General features: G+C 47.1%; 1 protein-coding gene and 1 non-coding gene across 3 annotated transcripts; one reads left to right on the top strand and one right to left on the bottom strand.

Annotated features, from left to right (window-relative positions):
- Positions 1-8,025: 8,025 nt before the first annotated feature.
- LOC109741801 (asparagine synthetase [glutamine-hydrolyzing] 2) lies at positions 8,026-13,951 on the bottom strand. Of its 2 annotated transcripts, XM_020300888.4 has the most exons (15): positions 13,765-13,951; positions 13,586-13,683; positions 12,255-12,393; positions 11,916-12,011; positions 11,622-11,763; positions 10,610-10,705; positions 10,356-10,450; positions 10,035-10,196; positions 9,777-9,857; positions 9,477-9,698; positions 9,244-9,378; positions 9,062-9,142; positions 8,887-8,973; positions 8,655-8,762; positions 8,026-8,540 (listed from the first exon to the last, which is right to left on the bottom strand). In XM_020300888.4, exons 2-15 carry the CDS (start codon positions 13,663-13,665, stop codon positions 8,289-8,291), a joined length of 1,776 nt encoding a protein of 591 aa, XP_020156477.1. In that variant the 5' UTR covers positions 13,666-13,683; positions 13,765-13,951; the 3' UTR covers positions 8,026-8,288. The 2 variants fall into 2 exon arrangements, with proteins under 2 accessions (XP_020156477.1, XP_040246925.1); XM_040390991.3 differs by having other exon boundaries at positions 13,586-13,928.
- Positions 13,952-16,362: 2,411 nt separating this feature from the next.
- TRNAD-GUC (transfer RNA aspartic acid (anticodon GUC)) lies at positions 16,363-16,434 on the top strand. The gene has a single exon. It is a non-coding gene; the product is annotated as a tRNA-Asp (tRNA).
- Positions 16,435-24,284: the final 7,850 nt, after the last annotated feature.

Genomic DNA, 24,284 nt, shown 5'->3' with positions numbered 1-24,284 from the left:
TTGCCTCTAGGGAATATTTCCTTCATATGCATAGTGACTTACCTGCAGGATGAAAGAATCCAAGCTAGGAGAAGCATCCAAAAAAGATACCAGAGAGAAGATGTCATGGCTTGTGGGGAAGGGCCTTGCTTCTCCAAGAGTGCAATCTCCAAGTTCTTGAGGTGGGGGAGCTTGTAAAGCAACGTTGGAATTCGAACTTTGACATTCTTAAGAAGGACAAACCCCAAGATTAATCATGCATTCTTCTTATAGAAATGTGTTGTGTACATGCATTTAACCATGTAGTAATTTCGTTATTAAGATGGTAATCCCCAAAAAATATTTTACATCTAAATAAGATGAGCGCAGAGCAAGGCTCTCAACAATTTCTATGATGGATTTAAGTTTGGCCCGACCATCAGAGAGAATGTCTGACAAATCTACATTCTTAAGTTGGAAAGAATTTCTCACTGAGATTTTTGTCAGGATACCATCACAGTGAAAGGAGCGGAGATTTGGGGCATCAATCTCTACTACCCATAGCATATTGCAATATGTGAATCTTATGTATTTGAGTTGTTCTGTTGTATAGGCTATTCGCAAGCAAATTATCCCACTACAAAAGGAAATGTCCAGCCGCTCTAGGACGGAACATTTTGAGAGCAAGAGACCCAATCCTTCCTCTGTAATGCGTACAAGAGACATATGTAAACATGTCAATCTTATCAAGAGGCCAAGTCACAACGTGGGGTGAAAAGCACAACTGGAGAGGTGGAGAGACTGGATTGAACTTGCGGCTTCCTCATCAAACAAGACATGATACGAGAACTTGTATTCTTCCTTCATGAGTAAAGGCATTGCCAATTCAAGTTCTTTGATCCCAGGCTTGACTGTGATTTGGAACCACCTGTCGAGGCAGGAGTCTTTGATGCTGCCATAAGAGGCAAATATAAGCTGAAGTTTAAGTTTAAGTGTCTCAACCTTAACCACATGCTTGTGATGCTGCCATAAGACACAAACATAAAGTTAAGTTTAAGTTGAAGTGTTACATTAATCATTCATTTATTATTGCCATGACCACATTGATGATGCTTGTTGTCTCCATGCTCGAGTAAACCTCTTAGTTCTTGGGGATATGAAGAAACCATAGTATGTGTATGAGCTGAACATCAACGGATACGTGATTCCCTTTTGTGTTTATCTTAATATTTTTCATGATGTCGTGTGTTAGTCAACCACAAAACATTTGCTTTTATGAACATGAAGGATGTTACTATCCAAGTGAAGCGAGGAGCGGAGGTACAATGGTGACAAAAGCTATCTCCCTCCTTGAGACCTCATTGACCTTGTATATGGGAATAACAAAGACCGGCCATTAGCCACGTCCATGGGGAAACCCTAATCATCATTGTCGTAACCAGAATATGGAGAGTAACGATGATGATGTGGTGTGATATGTGGCTGATACATGTATGCACGCATTTGTATTTGGCTTCGCTTACTTATAAGAATATATGAAGTGAATTATTTATCTAAACCTAGATTTATGCGTTCGCATAATTACACTACATACTAGCAGTGAATCCGGATTCCCTGAGGACGCCTTAGCCTTATTGTTGATTTCAGCGTTTCCATTACTCTCTTGTTCTTTTACTCTTTACTTGAAAACTTAGTTTTCAGTCAACATCCTCATAATAATTCAACTTTCGCATCCGCTTTTGCTTTGGACCCCAACTAACTTGCAGGCACAATCGAATAACCATACAAGAGATGAAGACCGTTTCCTATGCTCCATGTAAGATCTGACATTTTTACTTCGAAAATGCTACAACTAAAACTCTATGCACTTGTAAAACATCATAGTGTGGGAGGAAGAAGGAAGATGAGGAAGAAGATAAATAGTGGTTGCGCAATCTTGGTTGTTGGATGGAGATCTGATGGCCAATAAAAAATGACTTGCACCAAAAAAACGGCCGACTTACACATTTTTTCGATAAAGGATGGATTTAATTGACTTAAAATGTAGCATCAAGAGGATACAAACTCAATGAGCGCAGACCCCGCCTTTGCATAGCTAAAATGCACCTAGCCAACACAACGCACGCACACAAAAACACGTCAGCAAATACCAAAGTCACATAAAACCAAAGAAATGTATAGGCGTTGCTTAGACAAAATCGATTTGTTTTTCTGAACACTACTATAAACACTTTGCATTGTACGGGTCTTAGGGTATCTTTTTTCTAAAAAAAATGAAGCAAAAGATTATCTCATTCATCAATTAAGCGCAAGAGAATTTCCAAAATAATTGATGAAAAATCTAATAGAACATTGGCGCATATGTTAGTGCCTCGAACATTGTGCAGAAACTACACCTACGGATGCATGCAAAATCTGATAAGCATCTAACTGTGTTATCAGTCGAGGCATTTAGTCACCGTTTAGTAGTTCAAATAAGCACTCACTCCGTCTCATAATATAAGAGCATTTTTTATACTACACTAGTATCAAAAACACGCTTATATTATCAGACGGAGGGAGTAGATAGATAGATGATGTGAAATAGCCGTTGGAGAACGCGCTTATATTATCAGACGGAGGGAGTAGATAGATAGACGTGAAATAACCGCCTAATTTGGAGGCTTTTCCTATGACAAACGCTGAGTGTGAGCGGCTCTGGGAGGAGTACGAGGCTAAAGGATATACCACTTACAAGGCAGAGGTCACCGACGGGGACGAGGAAGACACACCTCCTGGTCCTAGGGTGTGGGCACGGAGAAGACACCGCCCGGGAGTAGCTAAGTGTGGGGGAAGCATCATTAGGAAATAGGAAGATAAACTAAGGCTAAGTTTCACAGACCTGTGGTTAAACGGTCGTTCTTCACATAAAAACCTCGAGTTTCTTGTATCATGAGCAATCTGATGTCCATCCGCAGATCACCTCATCAATGCACGCATTGGGCCAGTTCTTTTTTTTTAGAACGAAGGCTCAAGAAGAGCCCGGCTTTGAATTAACAAAGCCATCAACCGGCCAGGATTACAAGATCACCAACTTACAAGGAAAAGCAAGAAGAGAAACAAGCGGCTGATACAAGGAGCAAAGCGAAATAGACTCTAAGGCAGCAGCGATAGCAAGCACGCCATGCTGCCGCCATCATCCTACAGGACGACCTACACCAACCGGACAAGCTACGGACTTGAGAGGATGCACCACCGCGCAAGCTTCGTGATCGTAGCCAAACTCGAAGACAGAACTGACACTCCTCTGGAACTGCCACCGCAAAGGGCCCCTGCCCTCTCATCCTGGCTCGAAGGATGCCGCACCGGCAGGCGGCAGCTCGGTTCACCCTAGAGCCCAGAGGAAGCCGTCCAAGCTGCGCATGAGGAAGGAACTAGGAGCAGACCTGCTAGCACAGAGCACACCATTTCGAGCACCGTCGTCGTCCGCGGTTAAGCCACACCGAAGGGCTAGTGCTGTCGGCCACAGTCGCAGCAACAAGGGTAACAACGATGAGCCACCGAAGAAAAGGCAGTGAAGCGCCGAGCCAAGCTGCCACCCGCCACCATCACACCCACAACCCGACTCTCTCGCCGCCCCTGCAATCCCCGGACTGCGCCTCCAAGAAGGAACACGACACGGATGTGTCGTCGCCGCCCGAATCAGGGGACCTAGGCTTTCACCTAGCAGGGAACGGAAGGAGGGGAAGAAGGATCCTCACCACAGCCTCCAAGGAGGGGTACGGCGCCCATGGCGTCGCCTGCGATGTGGCTGCGTCGGCCAGGGGTTTCCCCCGGATCCTACCCCACTCGACGAGATCCGCGCTGCCGGCGCCCGGGAAGAACGGCCTAAGCCACTAGGACCCGGATCCGGCGATGGAAGGAGCAGATCGGGGCGGAGAGGATGAGATGCATCTGGCGGCGGCAACCACGCAGGGGAGGCCGCACACCAGCGACCGTGGACCGACGCCTCCTCGTCCCCCGCGAGACCGAGGGAGGTGCCTCACCAGCTCCGGCCGGAATGGCCCGCCGCTCGGGCCACCCGACGCTCTCCGCCCGGGGCCGCCGCCCCGGATGCCGAGGCCCTCCACGCTATGTGGAGCCGCCAGATCCCCCGCCGCCACCTTTATCGGTGTCGAGCGCACGCCGGCGCACACCTCTGGCAGCGGCGGAGGGGAAGGGGAGGGGGGGAGAAGGGGTGCGGCGGCGGCGGTTAGGGTTTCCCCCGAGTCGCCTCGGAGGAGACGACGCGGGGGCGGGCCAATTCTCAAATTGGTAGGGTGTGGTTTTGACAAATCATTGCTACAGAAATTCCTTCCCTCTCATTTTCTTCAGTAATGCTTTATTTGTCTGGGCCTTTCACATCCTTCCGTAAAGCTAGGACGCTTACTACAGAAGTGCCAGAAGTAGTAGAGATGAAGTACCATATGATGTGCTCCATGGATTCTTTTTCCCCGATGAACTAGCGCATGCTCCATAAGTAAAGTTGAAGTAGAGACAGGGGCGGATCCAGACTTAAAATTACCCGGTGTCCACACAGAAAAACACATGCGTACATATCAAAAAATTCAATGACCTACACACTAAACCAATGAGTATGTACAAATTGCACCCGGTGCCGGTGACACCGGCTAGCTGTACGTAGCTCCGCCCCTGAGTAGAGATAACCTAACCGGTGCGCTGGGCGTCGACTCATGAGCAAGACGTGGTTCCAGGGATTTGAGACATAATGATCAACATGAGTAAGTGACTCGACGGTTTACGATACTTTCCTTTCCTAATCTCTTCGTCCCGGCGCAACAAATAGTGGAATCAGATGGATCATTTGAAGTGATCTGTCATTGTACGATAGTTGGCCAGGTTCGATCCCGCAAAGGCGTTCTGCCCATTTTTCTCTTTTGCCCGTTATTTGATCGAGGCGATCTGCATCTAATAGATGCAACAGTAAGCTAACCTTTTGCCACTTAGTCAAAGCAATGCAGGCAGCCAAGTCATAGTTAGAGGCAAGGAGGGAACTTGGATGCCTTGAACTGCCCAAAGCTTTATTCTGGAGTGAAAATCTTGTTTGTGTTATCGAAAAAATACATGTTTAGTGCTACTGACATGAAACATGTGAATACAGATGGAATTCTCCCTAATCTAAAACCAACATCTACGAGTCGGCGGTATGGCATCGACTACATGGTTCTAGTACCTCGAACTGAACATCCATTGGAACTCTCCCAGCGATGTACCGACCCGCAACCTCCATGCCTCCACGAGCTAGCGCGAGATATGTCTTGCTCATTGGCAGGCACTGGCCATTCTTGGTTGAGGCGGGGCATCTGCCAAAGCTACCTGACCTCCTATCGTAACCGTAGGTTGTGTCCAATGTCAGACGTTGGAGGGAATCTGTGCTCTCAAGGATGTGGGTTGTGTCCATGTATTTTACCTATACATGTATAGCCCATATACGGTTGGGACACCCCGTAATTTCATTACCTGGACACCGGTACAACAAGCCGGCGCACTCAACAACTACCTGCGGCGCGACTGTGCGAGGCCCAGTCTTAGCAGCGAGCGAGGCAGCCACAGTGGCAGCTAAATCGATCCACCACCCCTAAAAGAAAAGATAAATCGATCGACCAGGCTCTCATCTAATTATTTCTCAAAAAAGGGCTGCCGTGTAATTCTCAAAAAAGGCTCGCATCTAAAACAAACAATTTCTCAACCAAAAAAAAATCTAAAACAAACAAAAAATGTTATACGCCTCTGTATGTCTCTCTAAATAAAATCAATCCGTAGCTGGCTCGGCACTCAGGTCGCCATACTCTCTTTGACGCCACCGTCCCTAGATCGTGTCGAGTGGCCGAAGCAGCGGAGGAAATATAAGGCAAATCATAAGAAGTACAGACCCCAATGCGCCATGTTTCTTTTAGATTGTAATTCTTGTTCCTCAAACTCTTGAGAATTAGGGCAAGGGCTCTTAACTGTGTTAATGATTGGATCATTGACATATTTATAAAAAGAAATTGCGTGAAATAACAAAATTGATTCACAAAGTGGTGGTCAGATCACAATCTGTGACGGTTATCGGCATTTGTGTCGGACGATTCCCCGAAGACTAGAGCACCAAAGCAAGCTTACTTTTATAACCGTGCAATTCAAGTATTAACCCACAAAAAAATCCAAGTATTAGATACATATTCTTTCCTGGTTTAATCTTCTCTGCCCAAATATAATTCATCAAACGCAAATATCAAATAATAACTATCAAATTACATGTCATAGAAGGAAACATTTCTAAAGAAGCAAGCGCAATCAATACATGATGAAAATATTGATCGGTTTTAAATATAATGTTGTAAACCCTTATACATTAATATATACTTTTATTTAATATGGTATGTCTGTTCTATTGTACATGGGACACCGGGTAATTTCTGTCCTGGGTCCGCCCCTGAATGAATTGATGGAGCTAACAAAGTTACTCTCTAGTATGGGAACGAGGGTGTACATGTATAGCTATTATTATCGCGATTTACGATGAACTGGAACTGGTGTTTCTTATGGAAACAAGCATCGCATTGAGAAATTATTTGCAAAAGGCAAGCAAAATTCCTAGGCCTAGATGCATCATATATTCATGTGATAGCAGTTCTATTTTTTCTGGGGATCCTGTGATAGACGTTTCCTTGTGATGGGAATACTTTACTGCCAGCAAGAAGATATACCTGTGGGAGTTGCTCAAAAACAGGTCTTTGTCTCATATTTCGGGCACCTTGTGAAAAATCGCCTTGTTGTCGGCGCGACGATGCACTATTTGTTTCCGCAGACCGGGCCTCTTGTCCACTATCTGCAATTCGGCGCGGCTTGTAAGCATGTAGTAGTGTCACTTTTTCTCATGCAATTCAATTTTGTAAGAGAGGACTATGAACTCCCTTGAGCAATAAAAAGATGAAAAACACTTGTCGGTGAAAACTTGAACAAAGACTCAGTCAGGTTACAGGAAGCGGCAGTGGATGATCTTGAATTTGCTAGAGCAGCTAGGTTTTCTGAGAGATTGTTTACTGCGGTGCCGGACGGGAATGAATTTTGGATCTTACAGGGCTGAACTGATCGATTGAACCTCCTCCCAAAAAACAATTGGAGGCACGACGAGATCGACGATTTTCGCCTAAAGCAGAAGAACCGAGATGCGTTGGAGAGCACAGATACATACTTGCATGAGAAGGTGCAGGGAGTGGCGTGAGGACGGCGGCGACATGGGTCGCCGTGGAGCGGGAGGTGGTGGTGGGAGGTGCCGACGAGAGGGGGAGTTGGACATGGCGATCTCGATCGCCTGAGCATACACTTGGGGAAGCCTCGGTTATGTCCAAGTTATCGTTTCCCTTCTCAGCTAGCTAGCTCCAATCAATGAAAATCTTCGACTTCTTAAGATGCAATCTGGTGGCATACATGGTACTCTTCTTTCCCTTATTTTATAGTATTTCTCTAAAGATTGTAAATGACATGGCTATTGTTTGAGAAATAAAGTCTTTATGCTGTCCAAAAAAAATAAAAATTCACCAAGTCTCGGAGCGTACATAGCTTTAAAAAAAATGAAAAGACACCCAAAGGGCACCTAACTTTAAATTTTAAGCTTTGTTATGTCTTTTTGCCAAATCTCCGATTGGTGATCTTGTCCACGGTGCAGAACCTGGCTGTGGTTGGAATTTCATTTTTGTATCAGCCTTTTTTTCACTAAAATCGTTTACTTGAACATCCCATGGTACAACAAAAAGTTTTACCAATTTCATGCAATTTAATTCACGTTAATTACACTTTCACGGCAAGCATAGTTAACACAAGATGAGATTGAATAAAAACCACGTTGAATGCTAACTGCTGAGTACAACCCAAAATTGATATTTCGTATATGACTGATACTTGTATGTGCATGTCACTGATTTTGAAAATTTTCACAACATTTTAGATGAGGGTTCTTTCAGACTTGGGAGTGCCGGAAGTACCACCAAAATAGAAGTTGATGGTGCTAACCTGGGCAACATAGAAAGATAACCGAATCCAGAAACCAACATGGGAATTTATTAATGAAACTTTGCAGTTTGCAAACTAAACGATGGCACAACCATGGTGAAATATTTACAATGCGATGCTCGCCACATAAAGAAACTTAGTACATACATGCGAAAGCAAAACATTACGACAAAGCATCAAGCAAAATAGAGGAAAGCAATTTCTACACTGAATGGCTGAAGCTGCAAGGAAGCTAGAATTAAACTAAGCGACAACATTTTCTCAAGCATTTCATGAAACCATGGAATGGAAGGTTAAACAGCAGCTGCTGGAACAGCGCTTTTGACTAGGGTGCTCTCTCCATGGGCTGGTGGATGGAAGGCGTTCTCCAAGACGGGGTCAACCGATGCAGGGGCCTTTTCTTCTTCATATGCCGCGTCATGCACACCGAGAGCAGCACGGCCAGACGGGTCGAGGAGCTTTGACCAGGCGGCGTCCCATTCAACAGCTTTTGCGGTGCTGCATGCAACGCTGGGGCCTCCAGGCACCGTTAGCCTAGCAGCATTCTGCACAATTGAATTGTTAGTCAAGTGGAGAGCAGGCATTCATTTTTTTACCATGCAAATGAAATAGCTTGGAAATATCATGATGAAAGCAAATGCTGGTTGTAGCTTCTGGACCTTGGGATAAAACTTCTCAAATACTGTCCTATAATAGTAGGCTTCTTTTGTTGTGGGTGTGTTTTCAGGGTAAACAAAGCTAGCGTTCGTCATCATGGAATCCGACACCTGAACATGAATGGGAGAAAACGTCAATTCTCTAATGGGGATAAAGTAATACGAAACCATCGCAAGTTGAATAAATAAACAAGTGCCAACTTATGAATGGTTTGACAAAGAAAAGATGGCATACGTGTGCATTAGCATGGTCCTTCAATCCATCAATCCAACTGTACCCAACCCCATCGCTGAACTGTTCTTTTTGCCTATAAAGAATGTGCTGTTCACAGAAAATAAATCTTCCTTATGAGCATAACAGAGCAAATATAATAAGTTAATAACAAAACAAAAAGATGAACTTCTCCAACCTTGGGTAAATAGGGCTTCTTCTCATCATCAAATGCATTACGCAGGACCCATTTCTCCATCCGGCCAAGATCACGCCTTATCTATTTTTTTTTCCAAGAAGACAAATATAAGATGATGATGCTAGTTAAAATAAATGAATAGAGCTAGAGTGATTTGTGTATTATTGCAAGAAATTACATACCATCTTACATTCCGGATCCAGGTCCATTGCTACATTGATGAAGTTTTTGTCGAGGAATGGAACACGAGCCTCGAGACCCCAGGCAGAAGTTGCTTTGTTCGCTCTCAAACAATCATATAAATGGAGAGCTTTTATCTAAACGCCAGGCAAAACAACTCAAATAAGTTAATCAGCTGATCATCTAAACAACTTAGCAGATATAAACCAAAAGGAGCAATGTCATCTTTAATTACCTTCCGACATGTTTCCTCATGTAATTCCTTTTTGTTTGGTGCCTTGTGAAAATAAAGATAACCACCAAATATTTCATCGGAGCCTTCACCCGAAAGAACCATCTTCACACCCAACGATTTGATTTTCCGAGACATCAGAAACATTGGGGTACTTGCTCTAATGGTCGTGACATCATATGTCTCGATGTGATAAATAACTTCTTCCAAAGCATCAATGCCCTCCTACGATTTTTTTTCAGATGAATTAATAACTTCAAAATGTCTCTTCCTCTATGCAAAGGACAAATAAAAATAACGAACCTGCACTGTGAAGTGTAATTCATGATGCACTGTGCCAAGGTAGTCAGCAACTTCCTTAGCAGCTTTAAGATCAGGAGAGCCCTACAAAAAATGGAACGTGTCAGAACTCTTATCATTTTTTATCCTCTGATTATGTTACACCACTGAAAATCCCTCTTTTTTCTTGTATAAGATACTCATAAGAGCAAGAAAACAACTTGAAGTTTGAAAGATTCTCAGCAATGGAGATACACCAGTCAAGAACATTGAGAAATGTACCTTCAAACCAATGCAAAAGGTGTGCAGTTTGTTTCCCCACTGCCTGGCAACTTTTGTTTCTGCCAAGTGGCGTGAAACAACAGAAGCCACCAAAGAAGAGTCAAGCCCACCAGACAAGAGAACACCAAATGGCACATCAGTCATTAGCCTCTTGATAACAGCCTGCAAATTTTACAATTCATCTAAGAAATATAGGACTAGATGATATACGCAAAGGAAACTTAGCTTATAAAATATACGTAAAGAAACTTAGCTTATAAAACATATAATTTATGCATCAAAAGGTACAAAATGTAACAGAGAACATAAGGAAAGGCGTGCCTTCTCAAAACTCTCTCGGATGAGGAGAGGATCATAAGGGGCTGAGGGAATGCTTTCTGAAAACCATGGGGGGTTGTACCACCTCCTTAGGCCACCTAGGATAAATGTTAGAAAGCAGATTAGTAGGCAAGACAAATGGATATTTACAACATACATGGTAGCTTATACTATATTTGCCTTCAGAGTTTGCAACTCTGCATTTCTAGTATAATGCCTGATGAGATCGTCAATTTGTTACAGCAAGACATTTGAACCTGTTTTGCTTGAGTACAAATGTCCAGGGGGGAACGATATGAAGCGCTCGCAATCATCACTCAATGCTTTCATCTCAGAAGAAAACCAAACTGACCCTGGAATAATAATGAATGTACAAATTAATGCATAGTAGATTTGTAGCAGCTACTTAAAACCATATAACTGCCAAGTTGTGAAACATACAAACACTACAGTGCCTACTGTTCCATGTACTTGCAAATGCAGACAGCCAACCATAGTTTTCAACAGTTCACGGAACATCTCAGAATCTTTGCATAGCTAACTCCGTTGCAAATTTAACAGTCAGCTTGGCAAATATTATGTCTATCCACATCTTCCCCATCAGACGCTCTAGTTGCACATATATCATGGGCGTCATCACTACCTAGATACTTCCTTCATCCAGGTATGCAAGGCATATTTTGATTGTCTAAAGATCTGACCCAAAATTTAATCTCATGCTACATGAGCTATGTGACACAAAATTTATAGCATTAGATTCGAATAAAAAAGCTCTTTCTCTTGATTGTGATTTTTTAACTAGTAACAAATATTATAAAAAAATACGGTCAAAGATTAAACTTTTACAATCACAATACGCCTTATCAATCCGGACAGAGGGAGTAACACCTCTATATTCTAGCTATCAAATTGGAAATGGTGAGAGATACCACTCCAATTGTACAGGATGTGAGCCGATGATAGATCTAGGGTTATTATCTTTTATTGTTATTCTGCAAATGAATTGGCCTTGTCCAATTCTAATCTAATGAAGTAGGCAAGCGATGATATATCTACTTCTAATCTTAACTTGAATTTAAATGAACCTACATGCAGCCTGTTTTCCACCTCCCCATGATACATTGCGTGACCGTTTAAACAGTTGAATAACCAAGCAAACCATACAGAAAGTCCAGAACAAGATAAATTTGAGAGGAAAAAGGCTATAACTACATGGTCGTGATTTTGATCAAACAGACAAGTAGCTACAAGAACATATTCCATGCGTACCATCAAGGCCCCAGCCCATGTATAAAGGACAGATGCCAATAGCGTCACGGGCAGCGATGAAGCTTTTATCACGTGTGTCAAGAAGCACAAATGAGAACATGCCATCCAACATATCCACAAATTCTTCCCCATATTCCTCATACTGTGAAAACAATAGAATTTGGAAGTACAGATGTTAACATATAAAATATAAGCACTGGAGGATGATAACATTTAGAAGTGTTGGCAGAATCCAAGTTACACAATAGGACACCAAAAGAAGCTGAACATAGAGAAATAAGAATAGAAACTTACTAGGTGAGCAATAACTTCACAATCACTACCAGTTTGGAATTTATGATGTTTCAGCTTAGCTTTCAGTTCTTCATGATTATAGATCTCCCCGTTCACCTGGAAATGTCAAACAGAATTAGTTTAGTTACGCAAATATGGTGGGTAGGTCGTGTCTCACAAGATGTATTGAGCAGAGCTCCATAGACAACATTTCCAAAATCCCATCACAAAAGTATACTACCAAATGCTAGTTACTAATAGCAGAATAGTGAGACGTAATCATGTGTTATACATCGAAATGAATCATGAAAGCACAAATAAGATAAATGAAAAAGTGCCATTCTCACTCCAGATACTGACCGTCACAACAACTGTTTTGTCCTCGTTGTACAATGGCTGGTCTCCAGATGTGGGATCAACAATAGCCAACCGCTGGTGTGCAAGATAGCAATCCTCAAAGCTGTGTATACCACTCCAATCAGGGCCTCTGTGCCGTAATCTATCAAAAATGGTAGACTGAGATCAGTGGGTGCATAAGATTTCATACAATGAACCATGTATCACCTAAGAACATTTAAATAACAAGAAGCACACAGAGGTTTTCAGTCACTACAGTACAGAACATTTCTAATTCCAGTTTAATCTAACGCAACTTTGTGTTGAACAACAACTCTCTCTAAGCTAAAGTAAAAAAAAAAACCTGCAAACTGTTACCCCATGACCATGCAGTTCGTAAAGATGGAGAAGTTGCACACAGCAAGTCCTAAGACACAGCAAACTAGGTTTTGCTAACACTTGGAAAATAGTAATTTCCTAACCTATTTGTAAAAGAATTTTTCAGTAGATATAGAAGTGAAGGTTTGTACAGGTTGGTGGATAAACGACATTTGACCACAATCCCATGTTAACATCCTCGACTATCTGACTGCAATTACATAAAAGGGCAGACATTTTGCAGCATCCCAAGTAAAACGCACATTTACACGCATAATGTTGCATGGTTTTACAGATAGAATCCTATACACCTCACTACAGTGTCCTAATTCTGCAATAAAAAAAATTCTATGATTGCACATGTACACAATATGGATGGATTGCTACAAGTAATGCATTTCAATAAGTTAGAAATCAATAGCATTCAGGTACATCAGCATGCACAATCACACAAGTAAAGCACATCGATAAGCAACAAAAACTGCCACTAGTTTCTAAATTATCACTTGAACATTTCCGTGATAAGTACAGTACACATACTCTACTCCCAAAACCCAGAACCTCACAGTTCCTCAGGACAGACATGCTGCCCCGAAATAAAAAGCCATCACGCACCACAGCTCGCTCGCAAACAGAGAAACTTGCATCGGTAAAAGGCTAACCAGAATTTCCCCGGTATATCAACAATTCGTCCAACACAAACTCTTCATGAATATCTCCACACTAAATAAGCTAAACGACTTTCCATCACAAAACAAAAAAAAACATGACAAGTCAAATAACTAAAAATGGTAAATAAAGCGAGAGCGACATGACCCGGCCAAAGTTGACCCGCATCTCGCCTACTATTCCAGTCCACACAAATCCACCGCCAACTTCAATTGTAACTCTCGGAGGCGCGCTCGCGCACAGGGACAGGCCAAGCATAAACACAGAAAGGGAGGGAGCGGAGTGAAACGGCGGGGTGGGCGTGTTACCGGCGGGAGAGCTCGATGATGCGCGAGCGCTTGGCGAGGGAGACGTCGCCGACGCCGAGGACGGCGAGGATGCCGCACATGGTGCCGGCCGGCGGGACCTGCAACGCGCGAGCTCCGAAGGTGATTTGACCACTCGCTGGACGGGATGGAAAGATAAAAGTCATAAAACAAGCCGGTACCTCGGGGCTCGGTGGACAGACGCCGCGGACGAGCGGGGCGGGGGCGGCGGCACCCCGACGAGATGGGACGGGCGACGGCGACGGCGCCGGCGGCGACGCAGGCGCGGGTGGTGGGGAGGGGTAAGGTACGGGCGGAACGGAACGGCGGCTGGGTGGTGGTAGAGAGCAGGAGGGATTTAGGTAGGGCGCGCTTGGGATTTAGGTAGGCCGCCCTACGCATCGCTTGTACCAGGCCAGGCCGCTCGCGCGGATTCGGCCCACGAAACTGCCATATACATTTTTTTTCTACAAATGCTAGAATCTTGCCCTAAAAAAATGCTAGAATCCCCTAAAAAAACAAATGCTAGAATCTCCTAAAAAATGTTAGAAAGAGAGCGTTTGGTTTCTTTTGCTTCCCAGCAGCCGCGCCTCAACCATTCCTTTTTGGGGGAAATGCGTTGCACCGCGCTGTCGTCCATTCCCCTCCTCTCACCTCGCGGCGGACAACAACGCAAAATCCCTAGAGTTCCGTGATACGCGGCCGACGGGTGGCAAGGCGGGGGTGTGGGCTGTGGGAACCGGCGATAGCGGGTACCACATTGGGGATGGAGTCGTCGCACACGTGCGTCGAATGAAGAGGATGAGAAGGGGAGACGCCCGGTAGTGGTGCGAGCAAGCGCGGGGGCGACGAGGTCACGACGCACTGCACATGTTACTTCACTACAACCCACCTATTTTTCCCACGAGACTCGGAGATTTTTCACAATGGGACCATGGGCATCTGCTATGGGAAGTGGGGGAAACTGAAATCTGACATCTGAATTCGTAGTTAGATAGAGTCCATCTTGTGCATGTCAAATCGAGAAATACGACGCGTTTTTTGGGGTTCCTCCGCACTGCTCATGCTAGGTTTTTTCAAGGCGCGACATGAAATCCCATAATATTTTGGAGAGAAAGAAGCTCAATCCCGAGTTCTGCTAGAGATATTTCTTTTTTGTTCTTTGTAAGGGAGAAAGAGTTTCATTTTCCAAGGTCGATAGGGAGGTTGCAGCAGCACTAGTAGTACATACTGGTGCAAGGCCAACACACCTCCCTTCGTTTTTCAGTGGAATTCAGTACGACACAATTTGGCAGACAAACTGGAACAGCCATGAAGGCATTTTAAGCAAATCTCTCAAATATACACACATTTTTGTGGACGCGCGCAGGCAAATGTTTTCCCCTAGGGACTTCAGTGAAATTCATTACGAAAATCAGAACACCCGTGTGACACATGTCAAGCATTTCTATGGACACACGCACGCAATGTTTCCTGAAGGGTTTTCTGTGGGTTTTTTTTCATGGTAGTACGTGTCTCATTCATATCATAAAAAACAAAGTACAAGTCACGTAAAGACCGACATGACAAAACTGAAAAGATAGCAGAACATCTCCGAGCTTGACACCAACGCCCGTCACCTGCCTCCGGCACCATCACAGTAGCCACCGAAGAAAAGAATGACGAATCACCTTCTCACCCGAGCTCGACGCGGCTCCATCGCTGATATGCAGCTTTGCGGACCTTCAAGGTGGCTCACCAAAAGTGAAGCCCTTACCGTTGAACGAATCAGACCGGGGCAACACCCCGGACACGCCATCGAACTCCAAATCTAGCACCCCACCACGACTAAAACGCCGAAGGAGGAAACCATATCTGCCATCCACGAACCACGAGCCCAGCACATGCTCCGTCTTCCAGATGTCGTCAATGCAGACCACAATCTGCATCCGCTCCTGGACTACCTCCCAAGCTCCGCGCCGACGCTGGAGCAAACGCCGTCGCAACGGCGGAGCCCGAGGACACAGGTCCACCACGAGGATGCCGTCGCCGCCACGCTATCCTTGCTTGAACAGACTGGTTTCCAAATCCATCCCCAACCATAGGACCGATGACCTCGTCAGGGAAGGATCCGAAGAATCTTTATTCAGCGTTGTCATCGTCGCCGCCGAAGCAAAGACGATGAACAACCTAAAAACCTAGACTACGAAAGTAAAAACGATCCACACGCGTGGATCCGGCGGCCCCCCTCACCACCGACGACTGAGGTCGCCGGCGGAGGGGAGCCGCCGTAGAGCGGCTTTGGAAGATCGGCCTCCCTTGGCGGCGGCTAGGGTTCCAGCCGCCAGGGACGAGAGGAAAACAGGGACGAGAGAAAAACAGATTGTTTCCGAATGTTTTACTTTTCTTTTTTGCCGGGTTTTCTGTGGGTTTCATTAGGCAAGATTGAACACCCTTATAGGCAATTTTCTGTATAATGTCCCGCGTTTTTCTATGTCGGGTAAATCAGTAAATCCACGTTAGTCATTTTAAATTTTTTGTGAGATTGCTTGTTTAATGCATTGTTTGACGGGAATGAATTTGAAGAGCGGATCTCGATGGCCCTGGTGATGGTGGGAGGTGCCGATGAGAAGGGGAGTTGGACATGGCGATCTCGATCGCCTGACCGCTTGCGATGCTTCAGTAACTGAAGCTCAGTTATATGTCTCAGTTTTCGCCGGATGGTTAAGTTTCCTGATCGAGCTGCTCTCGCAATATGATCTAATAATGTAATATTTGCTAATAATTAAAAGAGCATCAAAGTCGTTGTAGTATAGTGGTAAGTATTCCCGCCTGTCACGCGGGTGACCCGGGTTCGATCCCCGGCAACGGCGATGTTCTTTTTTCTCATAATCATGACTTCAAATTTTTTTCACTGTATAAAAAAAAATCATACTCCTTCATCAAGAACTCGAGCTGGGGCTTTACAAGATGGCTGCTAGAAAGAACCTCTCTGAGATGGGATCATGAATGAGATGTGGATGATAGAATTAATAGCGAGGCACAGTTTGGCTCTTTCATCAAGATCTGGGAGCTCGTTCTTCACTCACCTGGTCGATGGATCTGACAAAGAATTCACACAGATTGCATTATCCATGGCAAGTACAGCAATCGGGCAAAGGCTCAAGCTGACGAGAAAACCGAGCAGCATCTTCATCCACCCAATCTATAACATCACTAGTGCATAACCGGAATTTAGCACCGGTTCGTAAGGGCCTTTAGTGCCGGTTCGTAAGGGCTTTAAGGGTGGGGATTAAAGGTTCAAGTTCCTATCCACCTAAGCCAACACATGGTAATTAGCGTCCAAGTTCCTATCGAATCTCTATCTATACCATACCCTGTCATGACCACTAGCACCAGGAGAAATATAGGAGGAGGAGGAGGAGGAACCTTCTGTCCCTTCAAAATATTCAGTTGCACACCACCCTCTTATCATAAAAAAAATATGTTGCAATGCTACTCATTTAGGTACTTGCACTTACAATCCGTCAATGGGTCATGGAAATGCAGCCACTTGGCACAGTAATTTTGTGCACACCACACACATGTTCGCTGCCCAAGCATAAGCATCATCTTATTCAGTTATGACATGTCACTGACCATTTGTGCTTCCTTTCTGTAACTAAATTCATGTTCCGAAACTTAGATGCTCTGATTTTTGTGTGTGTGATTTCTTGCTGTAATCAAATCCATGTTCCAATGCTTACAATTGTTCAGTACACTGCCATGGTAATGCAACATCTTTGCGCACTCGCATATGGCTGGTTACTACTGTAGAACTTAATTATTTCATGTGTCCTCGAGTTGATCCAACTTGTCTTTTCAAACTGTTGACACAAGGATTCAGGGAAGAGTGACCAGCTAACGTAGTAGTGATCCACATGGAGTATAAGATAAATCATACTCCTGTAGCAATCAGTTTCAGACATTTCTAGTACGCGTCGATACCAGCTCGAATTCTGTGCTCACACGCAAAGTCTCAAAGTTTCAAAAGGTAAAGTACATCAGCATGCTGAAAGTGTGTGACAAGTTATCACTAAATATTTCTTTTTGCGGAAAGAATTGAATCACAGTAACAAATGATCTCCTAGTCGATAATTTGCACCACCTTTTAGAATTTTGATCACTTCACACCTCATTATAAATACATAATTCTGGCTCTTTCTCAATATCACATCTGATCGCTAGGCCATGTCCATGCCGCAGAATATCCCATCCCATCGGCAACCCAGAGATAGCCTAGTCAACTCAAGAATCACCATGGGGTTGAAAGAGCTTCTCCGTGAAGAGGAATTAAAGTGGGCGCTACAGGATAAGGTTCGCAAAGTTGTCCAAGGGGACGCGAACACTCAATTCTTTCACTTGATCGCTAATGGCAAGCACAGAAAGAAGAGAATTTTTCAGCTTCAACAAGATGAATGAACGATTTTAGGACAGGATAACCTAAAATTATACATAACCGAGTACTACAAGTAGTTGTTTGGACCTCCGGAGGATAATTGTGTGTCCCTGGATGAGTCCAGGATTGAGGATGTGTCTCAACTTACTGCTGATGAGAATGATATTTTGATTGCTCCGTTTTCGGAGAAAGAGGTGTTTGAAGCTATTGCGCAGATGAAAAGCAATAAGGCTCCAGGGCCGGATGGATTTCCGGCGGAGTTCTATAAAAAGTGTTGGCATATTATTAAGGGGGATTTGCTACCAATGTTCCATGATTTATTCTCTGGACAACTTCAGTTATTTCACTTGAATTTTGGAATTATAACATTGCTTCCTAAGAAAACGGAGACTGTGAGGATTGAGCAGTTCAGGCCGATCTGCCTCCTCAATGTTAGTTTCAAAATTTTCACCAAGGTTGGGACTAATAGGCTCACGCAGATTGCGCATTCTGTGGTGCAGCATTCCCAAACTGCTTTCATGCCGGACAGAAACATCCTAGAAGGGGTTGTGGTCCTTCATGAAACGCTCCATGAAATTCACTCGAAAAAACTAGATGGAGTCGTTTTCAAGATGGATTTCGAGAAAGCGTACGATAAAGTCAAATGGCCTTTCCTTCAACAGGCCTAGCGTATGAAAGGTTTTGATGAAGCCTGGCGACGCCAGGTAGAATCGTTCACGCAAAAAGGGAGTGTTGGAATTAAAGTGAATGACGACATAGGTCATTATTTCCAGACACATAAGGGCCTGAGACAAGGAGATCCGATGTCTCCTATTCTGTTCAACATTGTAGTTGATATGTTGGCAATTCTGATAGGAAGGGCTAAGGAGGCTGGACAGGTGGGTGGACTGGTACCTCATCTAGTTGATGGTGGTGTGTCTATCCTACAGTACGCTGATGATACGATCATCTTTATGGAGCATGACTTGGCAAAAGCGAGAAATATGAAGCTGGTGTCGTGCTTATTTGAACAATTGACCGGGTTAAAGATTAACTTTCACAAAAGCGAATTGTTCTGCTTTGGTAGAGCCAATGGCGAACAAGAGGCTTATAGGCAATTGTTTGGGTGTGATTTGGGGACTTTACCTTTTACATACTTAGGTATACCAATCCACCATCGTAAGTTGACAAATAGAGAATGGAAGTGTATCGAGGACCGCTTTGAAAAGAAACTGAGTTGCTGGAAGGGCAAGCTCATGTCATACGGAGGCCGATTAATTCTGATAAATTCGGTCCTCACGAGTATGCCTATGTTTCTCTTGTCATTCTTCGAAGTCCTAGTTGGAGTAAGGAAAAGACTGGACTTCTATCGATCACGTTTCTTTTGGCAGAGCGATGAACTAAAAAGAAAATACAGACTCGCCAAGTGGGATATTATCCGTCGACCGAAAGACCAAGGGGGTCTTGGCATTGAGAATCTTGAGGTCAAGAACAGATGTCTTCTCAGCAAGTGGATGTCGAAGTATCTGTCGAGACTGATGCCACTTGGGCGCAGATTCTCTGTAGCAAGTATCTTCACTCCAAAACTTTATCCTAGGTGACCGCGAGGCCGACTGACTCACCTTTTTGGAAAGGTCTTATGAGAGTCAAATTAGCCTTTTTTAATAGGACAAAGTTTATTGTCGGTAACGGTGCTAGCACACGATTCTGGGAGGATACTTGGCTAGGAGAGACCCCCCTTGCGATTCAATATCCATCGCTGTATCGTATTGTTCAACGACGTGATGCTTTCGTTGCAATGGTACTTCAATCCATTCCCCTTAATATTCAATTCAGGAGGACGCTAGCCGGCAATCGTTGGGAAGAATGGCTTCATCTAGTGAGTAGACTGATGGAGGTTCAGCTGTCTCAACAGCCCGATAAATTACGCTGGAAGCTTACTAGGTCTGGAGAGTTTACAGTTAAATCAATGTATCATGATGTTATCAATTCAAGCTCTATTCCTAGCTCCAAATATGTTTGGACTATCAAAGTTCCTTTGAAAATTAAAGTGTTTATGTGGTTTGTACATAAACAAGTAATATTAACCAAGGACAACTTGGCAAAGCGTAATTGGACAGGACCTACTAGGTGTAGCTTCTGTGATCGGGATGAAACTATCAAACGCCTTTTTCTTGATTGCCCGTTGGCCAAAGTTTTATGGCGGACGTTCCACATTGCATTTAATATTACTCCTCCGAGTTCTGTCAGCACGTTATTTGGAACGTGGTGTCGGTGTACAAAAAGAGGGGCGCACTTTTGTACCCCTTTACATGTGCACGGGCAGTCGGAGCCGCGCCCGCGGTCACACCAAGCAGAACAGGGGAGGTGAGCCAAGGTAAGACCGAAGCCCAGATAATCAGAGCAACGCCAAGGCCAAGGCCACGAAGAACAGAGGGACGAAGCAGGTTCCCCCGGCAAGACCCTTGCCGGGGCAGCCTCAGCAGCCCCGGCAAGACCCTTGCCGGGGCAGCTCGCCCCACACCAACAGAGCGAGCCACCCTTGAGCCCACGGTCCCCAACGCCATCATCCACGTGGGGCCAGGGCTCGGGAAGGCACCTCTGTGGTGGCATGCAGATCTTTGTGAAGACATATTCAAGATCAGATGAGGATTAGAAGACGACGATCCTCGGCAAGATCCTTGCCGAGGAAGGCCACCAGACCCCCGGCAAGGTCCTTGCCGGGGACGACAACGCGCCGCGGCAAGACCCTTACCGGGCCACCCGGCAAGGCCCTCGCCAAGGACGCCAGCGGGGCCACCGCCAGGCCCGCGCCAACCAAGCTTCCACCGCCGTTCACATGCAGCTGCCAGCCCAACCAGCTGGGCGGGCACCTGCGTGGCAACATGCAGCTCCCGGGCCAACTCATCGAGCGCCTGCGTGGCGGCATGCAGATCTTCGTGAAGGCTCCACCACCGCGCCACCTCAGCTGCCTGCTTGCCTACATGGCGCCGCACGCATCGCTGGCCAGGGCGCGTGTCGAAGCAAGGAGGAGCGGCGACGGACGGGACGGGCCTCGCCCCCGTCCCTAATAAAGCAAGGGGACACCTAAGCTATGCATTAAATGCGTCTTGTCCTGTAATACGAGCGATAAGCTCAGGGCACTGTACGCCTTTTCACCTCCTGTGTGCCACTGTGGCAGCCCCTTCCATCTATAAAAGGAGGCCCATGGCATACTGGAGAAGGATTCGGCTCTTTCGAACCACGCACTGACCATAGCTAGTTCGAGAGCTCAAGAACTCTCTGAAATACACCCACCAAAGCAGGACTAGGGTTTTACGCATCCTCGCGGCCCGAACCTGGGTAAACGATCCTTGTGCTGTCTACTGATCCTGCTCTTCTTGCAACCCTGCGCCCCGGCAACCGTAGTAGGGATTCTTGTGATCCCATAGGTGTCGTTCCACACCGAAATCTTTGGCGCGCCGGGTAGGGGGCGTAATTGTGAGAATCTGGTCTAGTAGTTAGCCTAGCAGTTCTTCGTCGCCATTGCTCCTAAGAAGAAGACGACCACGACGATCGGCTCGTTGGGAGCCGAACGGCCCGTGCCGGTGCGGACGAGAAGTGGACCGGTCGCGGAAAGGACCCGGGCCACGATCCGCGAGCACCAGCATCGCCCAGGCTGTCAGAGCCTGGCGAGCGGCGTCGTTCGTGCGCCAGACGACCGGCCGCACGTCGCCAGATCCAAAGACAGAGCTGGGCCCCCGCAGGCGGCGCGGGGCCCTCCAGGGGTGTCGTTGTGCCACCTCCGGGCGGCGCAGCGACCTCCAAGACGCCCACAACGGCGACCACCGCGCGCTCTTCCCATGGTGTGCGCACCGAGCATCGTCACCACGTTGGTGACCCTGGGCACCGCCGTGGGAAGAGCCCTGTGCGTCATCCACAAGATGAAGGGGTACAGCACGCTCGCTGAAGCGCTGGCGAAAATGGCACGCAGCCGCTGGGTCGTAACGGAGCTCCTTCTAACGTAGTTAGAAGTCGAAGCGCGCCGCGATCCACGCAGCTGTCGCCGCCGCCCACGCCAGCGGAAGCTTTGGCGCGCGCGCAGCTGCTCCTCGACTTCCCTCCTGCTGCGGAGAAGCTCGACGAGTGGAGGGCCACCATCCGAAGCCTCGTCGCTGTCGCAAACAAAGACGATCCGCGACCGGCGGGGCCCTCGGGTCGGCGCTCCACCGAGCCACCACATGCTGGCGCTGGGAGGACCGGGGGAGCTGCGGCCACAGTGCACTCTCCTCCTTCTCGCCAGCCGCCGCGGGCGTCGGCCCATCGTGACGACACTTGTGATAATATCTCCATAGCGTCGTCCGACCCGCGGACCCTCCGCGACCAGCGTCAGGTCCTTCGGGAGCGAGCTCACGAAGACGCTCGAACCACCGCCGAATGCCGGCGCGAAACGCGCCGCCAGTCGGACAAGCGGGCGGGACCCGCTATGACCACCCGGCACCGGGGGCTCCGGCGGCCTACCTTACGAGGTGGGCTGCTCGGCCTTTACCCGTGAGCTGCGGCAGTTCCAGTGGTCGTCCCACCGCACGTTCAAGCCCGACGTCGGCGAGAAATACACTGGCAAGACCCATCCGTCCGAGTTCCTCAGCATCTACACCATCGCGATGCAGGCTGCTGGGGCTCGCGACGACAAGGTGCTTGCCAACTATTTCCCGCCGGCGCTCAAGCCCAATGTGATGTCTTGGTTGATGCACTTGCCGGTGGATTCCATTTCTTCTTGGTCGGATCTGTGCCATGAGTTCGTTGGCGCCTTCACAGGAGGCCACCAAGCTCATGGCCAGCCCAGTGATCTGCATATCATTCCCCAGAAGGAAGGGGAGACCCTGCGCAAGTACATCCAGAGATTCAGCTGGGTGCAGTACAACATCCCCGACGTTCATCCCGCCGCTGTGATTAGCGCGTTCCACCAGAACGTGCGCAATCGCAAGATGCGCGAGGAGCTGGCGATGACCAAGGTTAAGGATGTGGCCGAGCTCTACGTTCTGGCCGATAGATGCGCCCGGGCTGAAGAGGGAAGGAAGTACCCCGGCGAAGATGCCGGCGCAGAAACCGACTCTACCGATGAGGACGCCGCTACCCCGACGAAGAAGGGCCGACGTCGCAACAGGAAATGCAAGGGCAAGGCCGTGCTTGCCGTTGAGGGATCTGACGACACCGGTGCCAGCAAGAAGGTCAAGGCAGGCGCTCCCGACAAGGAGATTGCCGGGTGCGCCGCCTGCCGGGCCTTGGCGGCTATTGACAAGCCAGGGAGCTCCGGCAAGCAATACTGCAAGATCCACCGCACCAAGGGCCACGACCTCCAGAACTGCCGACAAGTCGAGCTGCTTGCTGAGAAGCAAAAGGGTGAGTACGAGAGGCGGGACAAGGAGAAGGACCAGGATGGTGCTGAGGGATCCGGCAAGAAGCGTGGCAGCCAAGGAGGCCGCCTCGACAAGGACAACCAGCAAGAGAGGCCCGCCCGGGGCCCCGACAAGAAACAAGAAGATGATGATCACGACGAGGACGACGAGTCTGGTGAGCAAGGGTTCCAGAAGGCTACGGAGGCCATGTGCGTCGATGGCAGCGCCTCGCTGCATACCTCTCACCGCCAGCTCAAGCAGTGGGCGCGTGAGATTATAGCAGCAGAGCCGTCGTTCGACGCTCAGAAGCCGCTGAAGTGGTCCATGTAGGGGAACGTAGCAGAAATTCAAAATTTTCTACGCATCACCAAGATTAATCTATGGAGTTTACTAGCAACGAGAGGGAAGGAGTGCATCTACATACCCTTGTAGATCGCGAGCGGAAGCGTTCAAGAGAACGGGGTTGATGGAGTCGTACTCGTCGTGATCCAAATCACCGATGATCCTAGCGCCGAACGGACGGCACCTCCGTGTTCAACACACGTACGGAGCAGCGACGTCTCCTCCTTCTTGATCTAGCAAGGGGGGAGGAGAGGTTGATGGAGATCCAGCAGCACGACGGCGTGGTGGTGGAAGTAGCGGGATCCCGGCAGGGCTTCGCCAAGCGCAAGCGGGGAGGAAGAGGTGTCACGGGAGGGAGAGGGAGGCGCCAGGGCTTGGATTTCTGCTGCCCTCCCTCCCCCCCACTATATATAGGGCCAAGGGAGAGGGGGAGGGGGGCGCAGCCTTGGCCCTTCCTCCAAGGAAGGGTGCGGCCAGGGAGGAGTCCTTCCTCCCCAAGGCACCTCGGAGGTGCCTTCCCCCTTTAGGACTCTCCGTTTATCTTATCTCTTGGCGCATGGGCCTCTTGGGGCTGGTTCCCTTGGCC

Source organism: Aegilops tauschii, chromosome 1, assembly GCF_002575655.3.
Source record: "Aegilops tauschii subsp. strangulata cultivar AL8/78 chromosome 1, Aet v6.0, whole genome shotgun sequence".
NCBI classification, from domain to species: domain Eukaryota; kingdom Viridiplantae; phylum Streptophyta; class Magnoliopsida; order Poales; family Poaceae; genus Aegilops; species Aegilops tauschii.
This window is presented reverse-complemented; position numbering and strand designations above follow the sequence as displayed.

Coding starts and splice junctions, on each gene's coding strand:
- LOC109741801 (XM_040390991.3), bottom strand. CDS start 13,749: ATGACTTTTATCTTTCCATCCCGTCCAGCGAGTGGTCAAATCACCTTC. Junction 10,451..10,609: donor TTTGTACTCAAGCAAAACAG/GTTCAAATGTCT, acceptor CATTTATCCTAG/GTGGCCTAAGGAGGTGGTAC. Junction 9,699..9,776: donor AATTACACTTCACAGTGCAG/GTTCGTTATTTT, acceptor AAAAAATCGTAG/GAGGGCATTGATGCTTTGGA.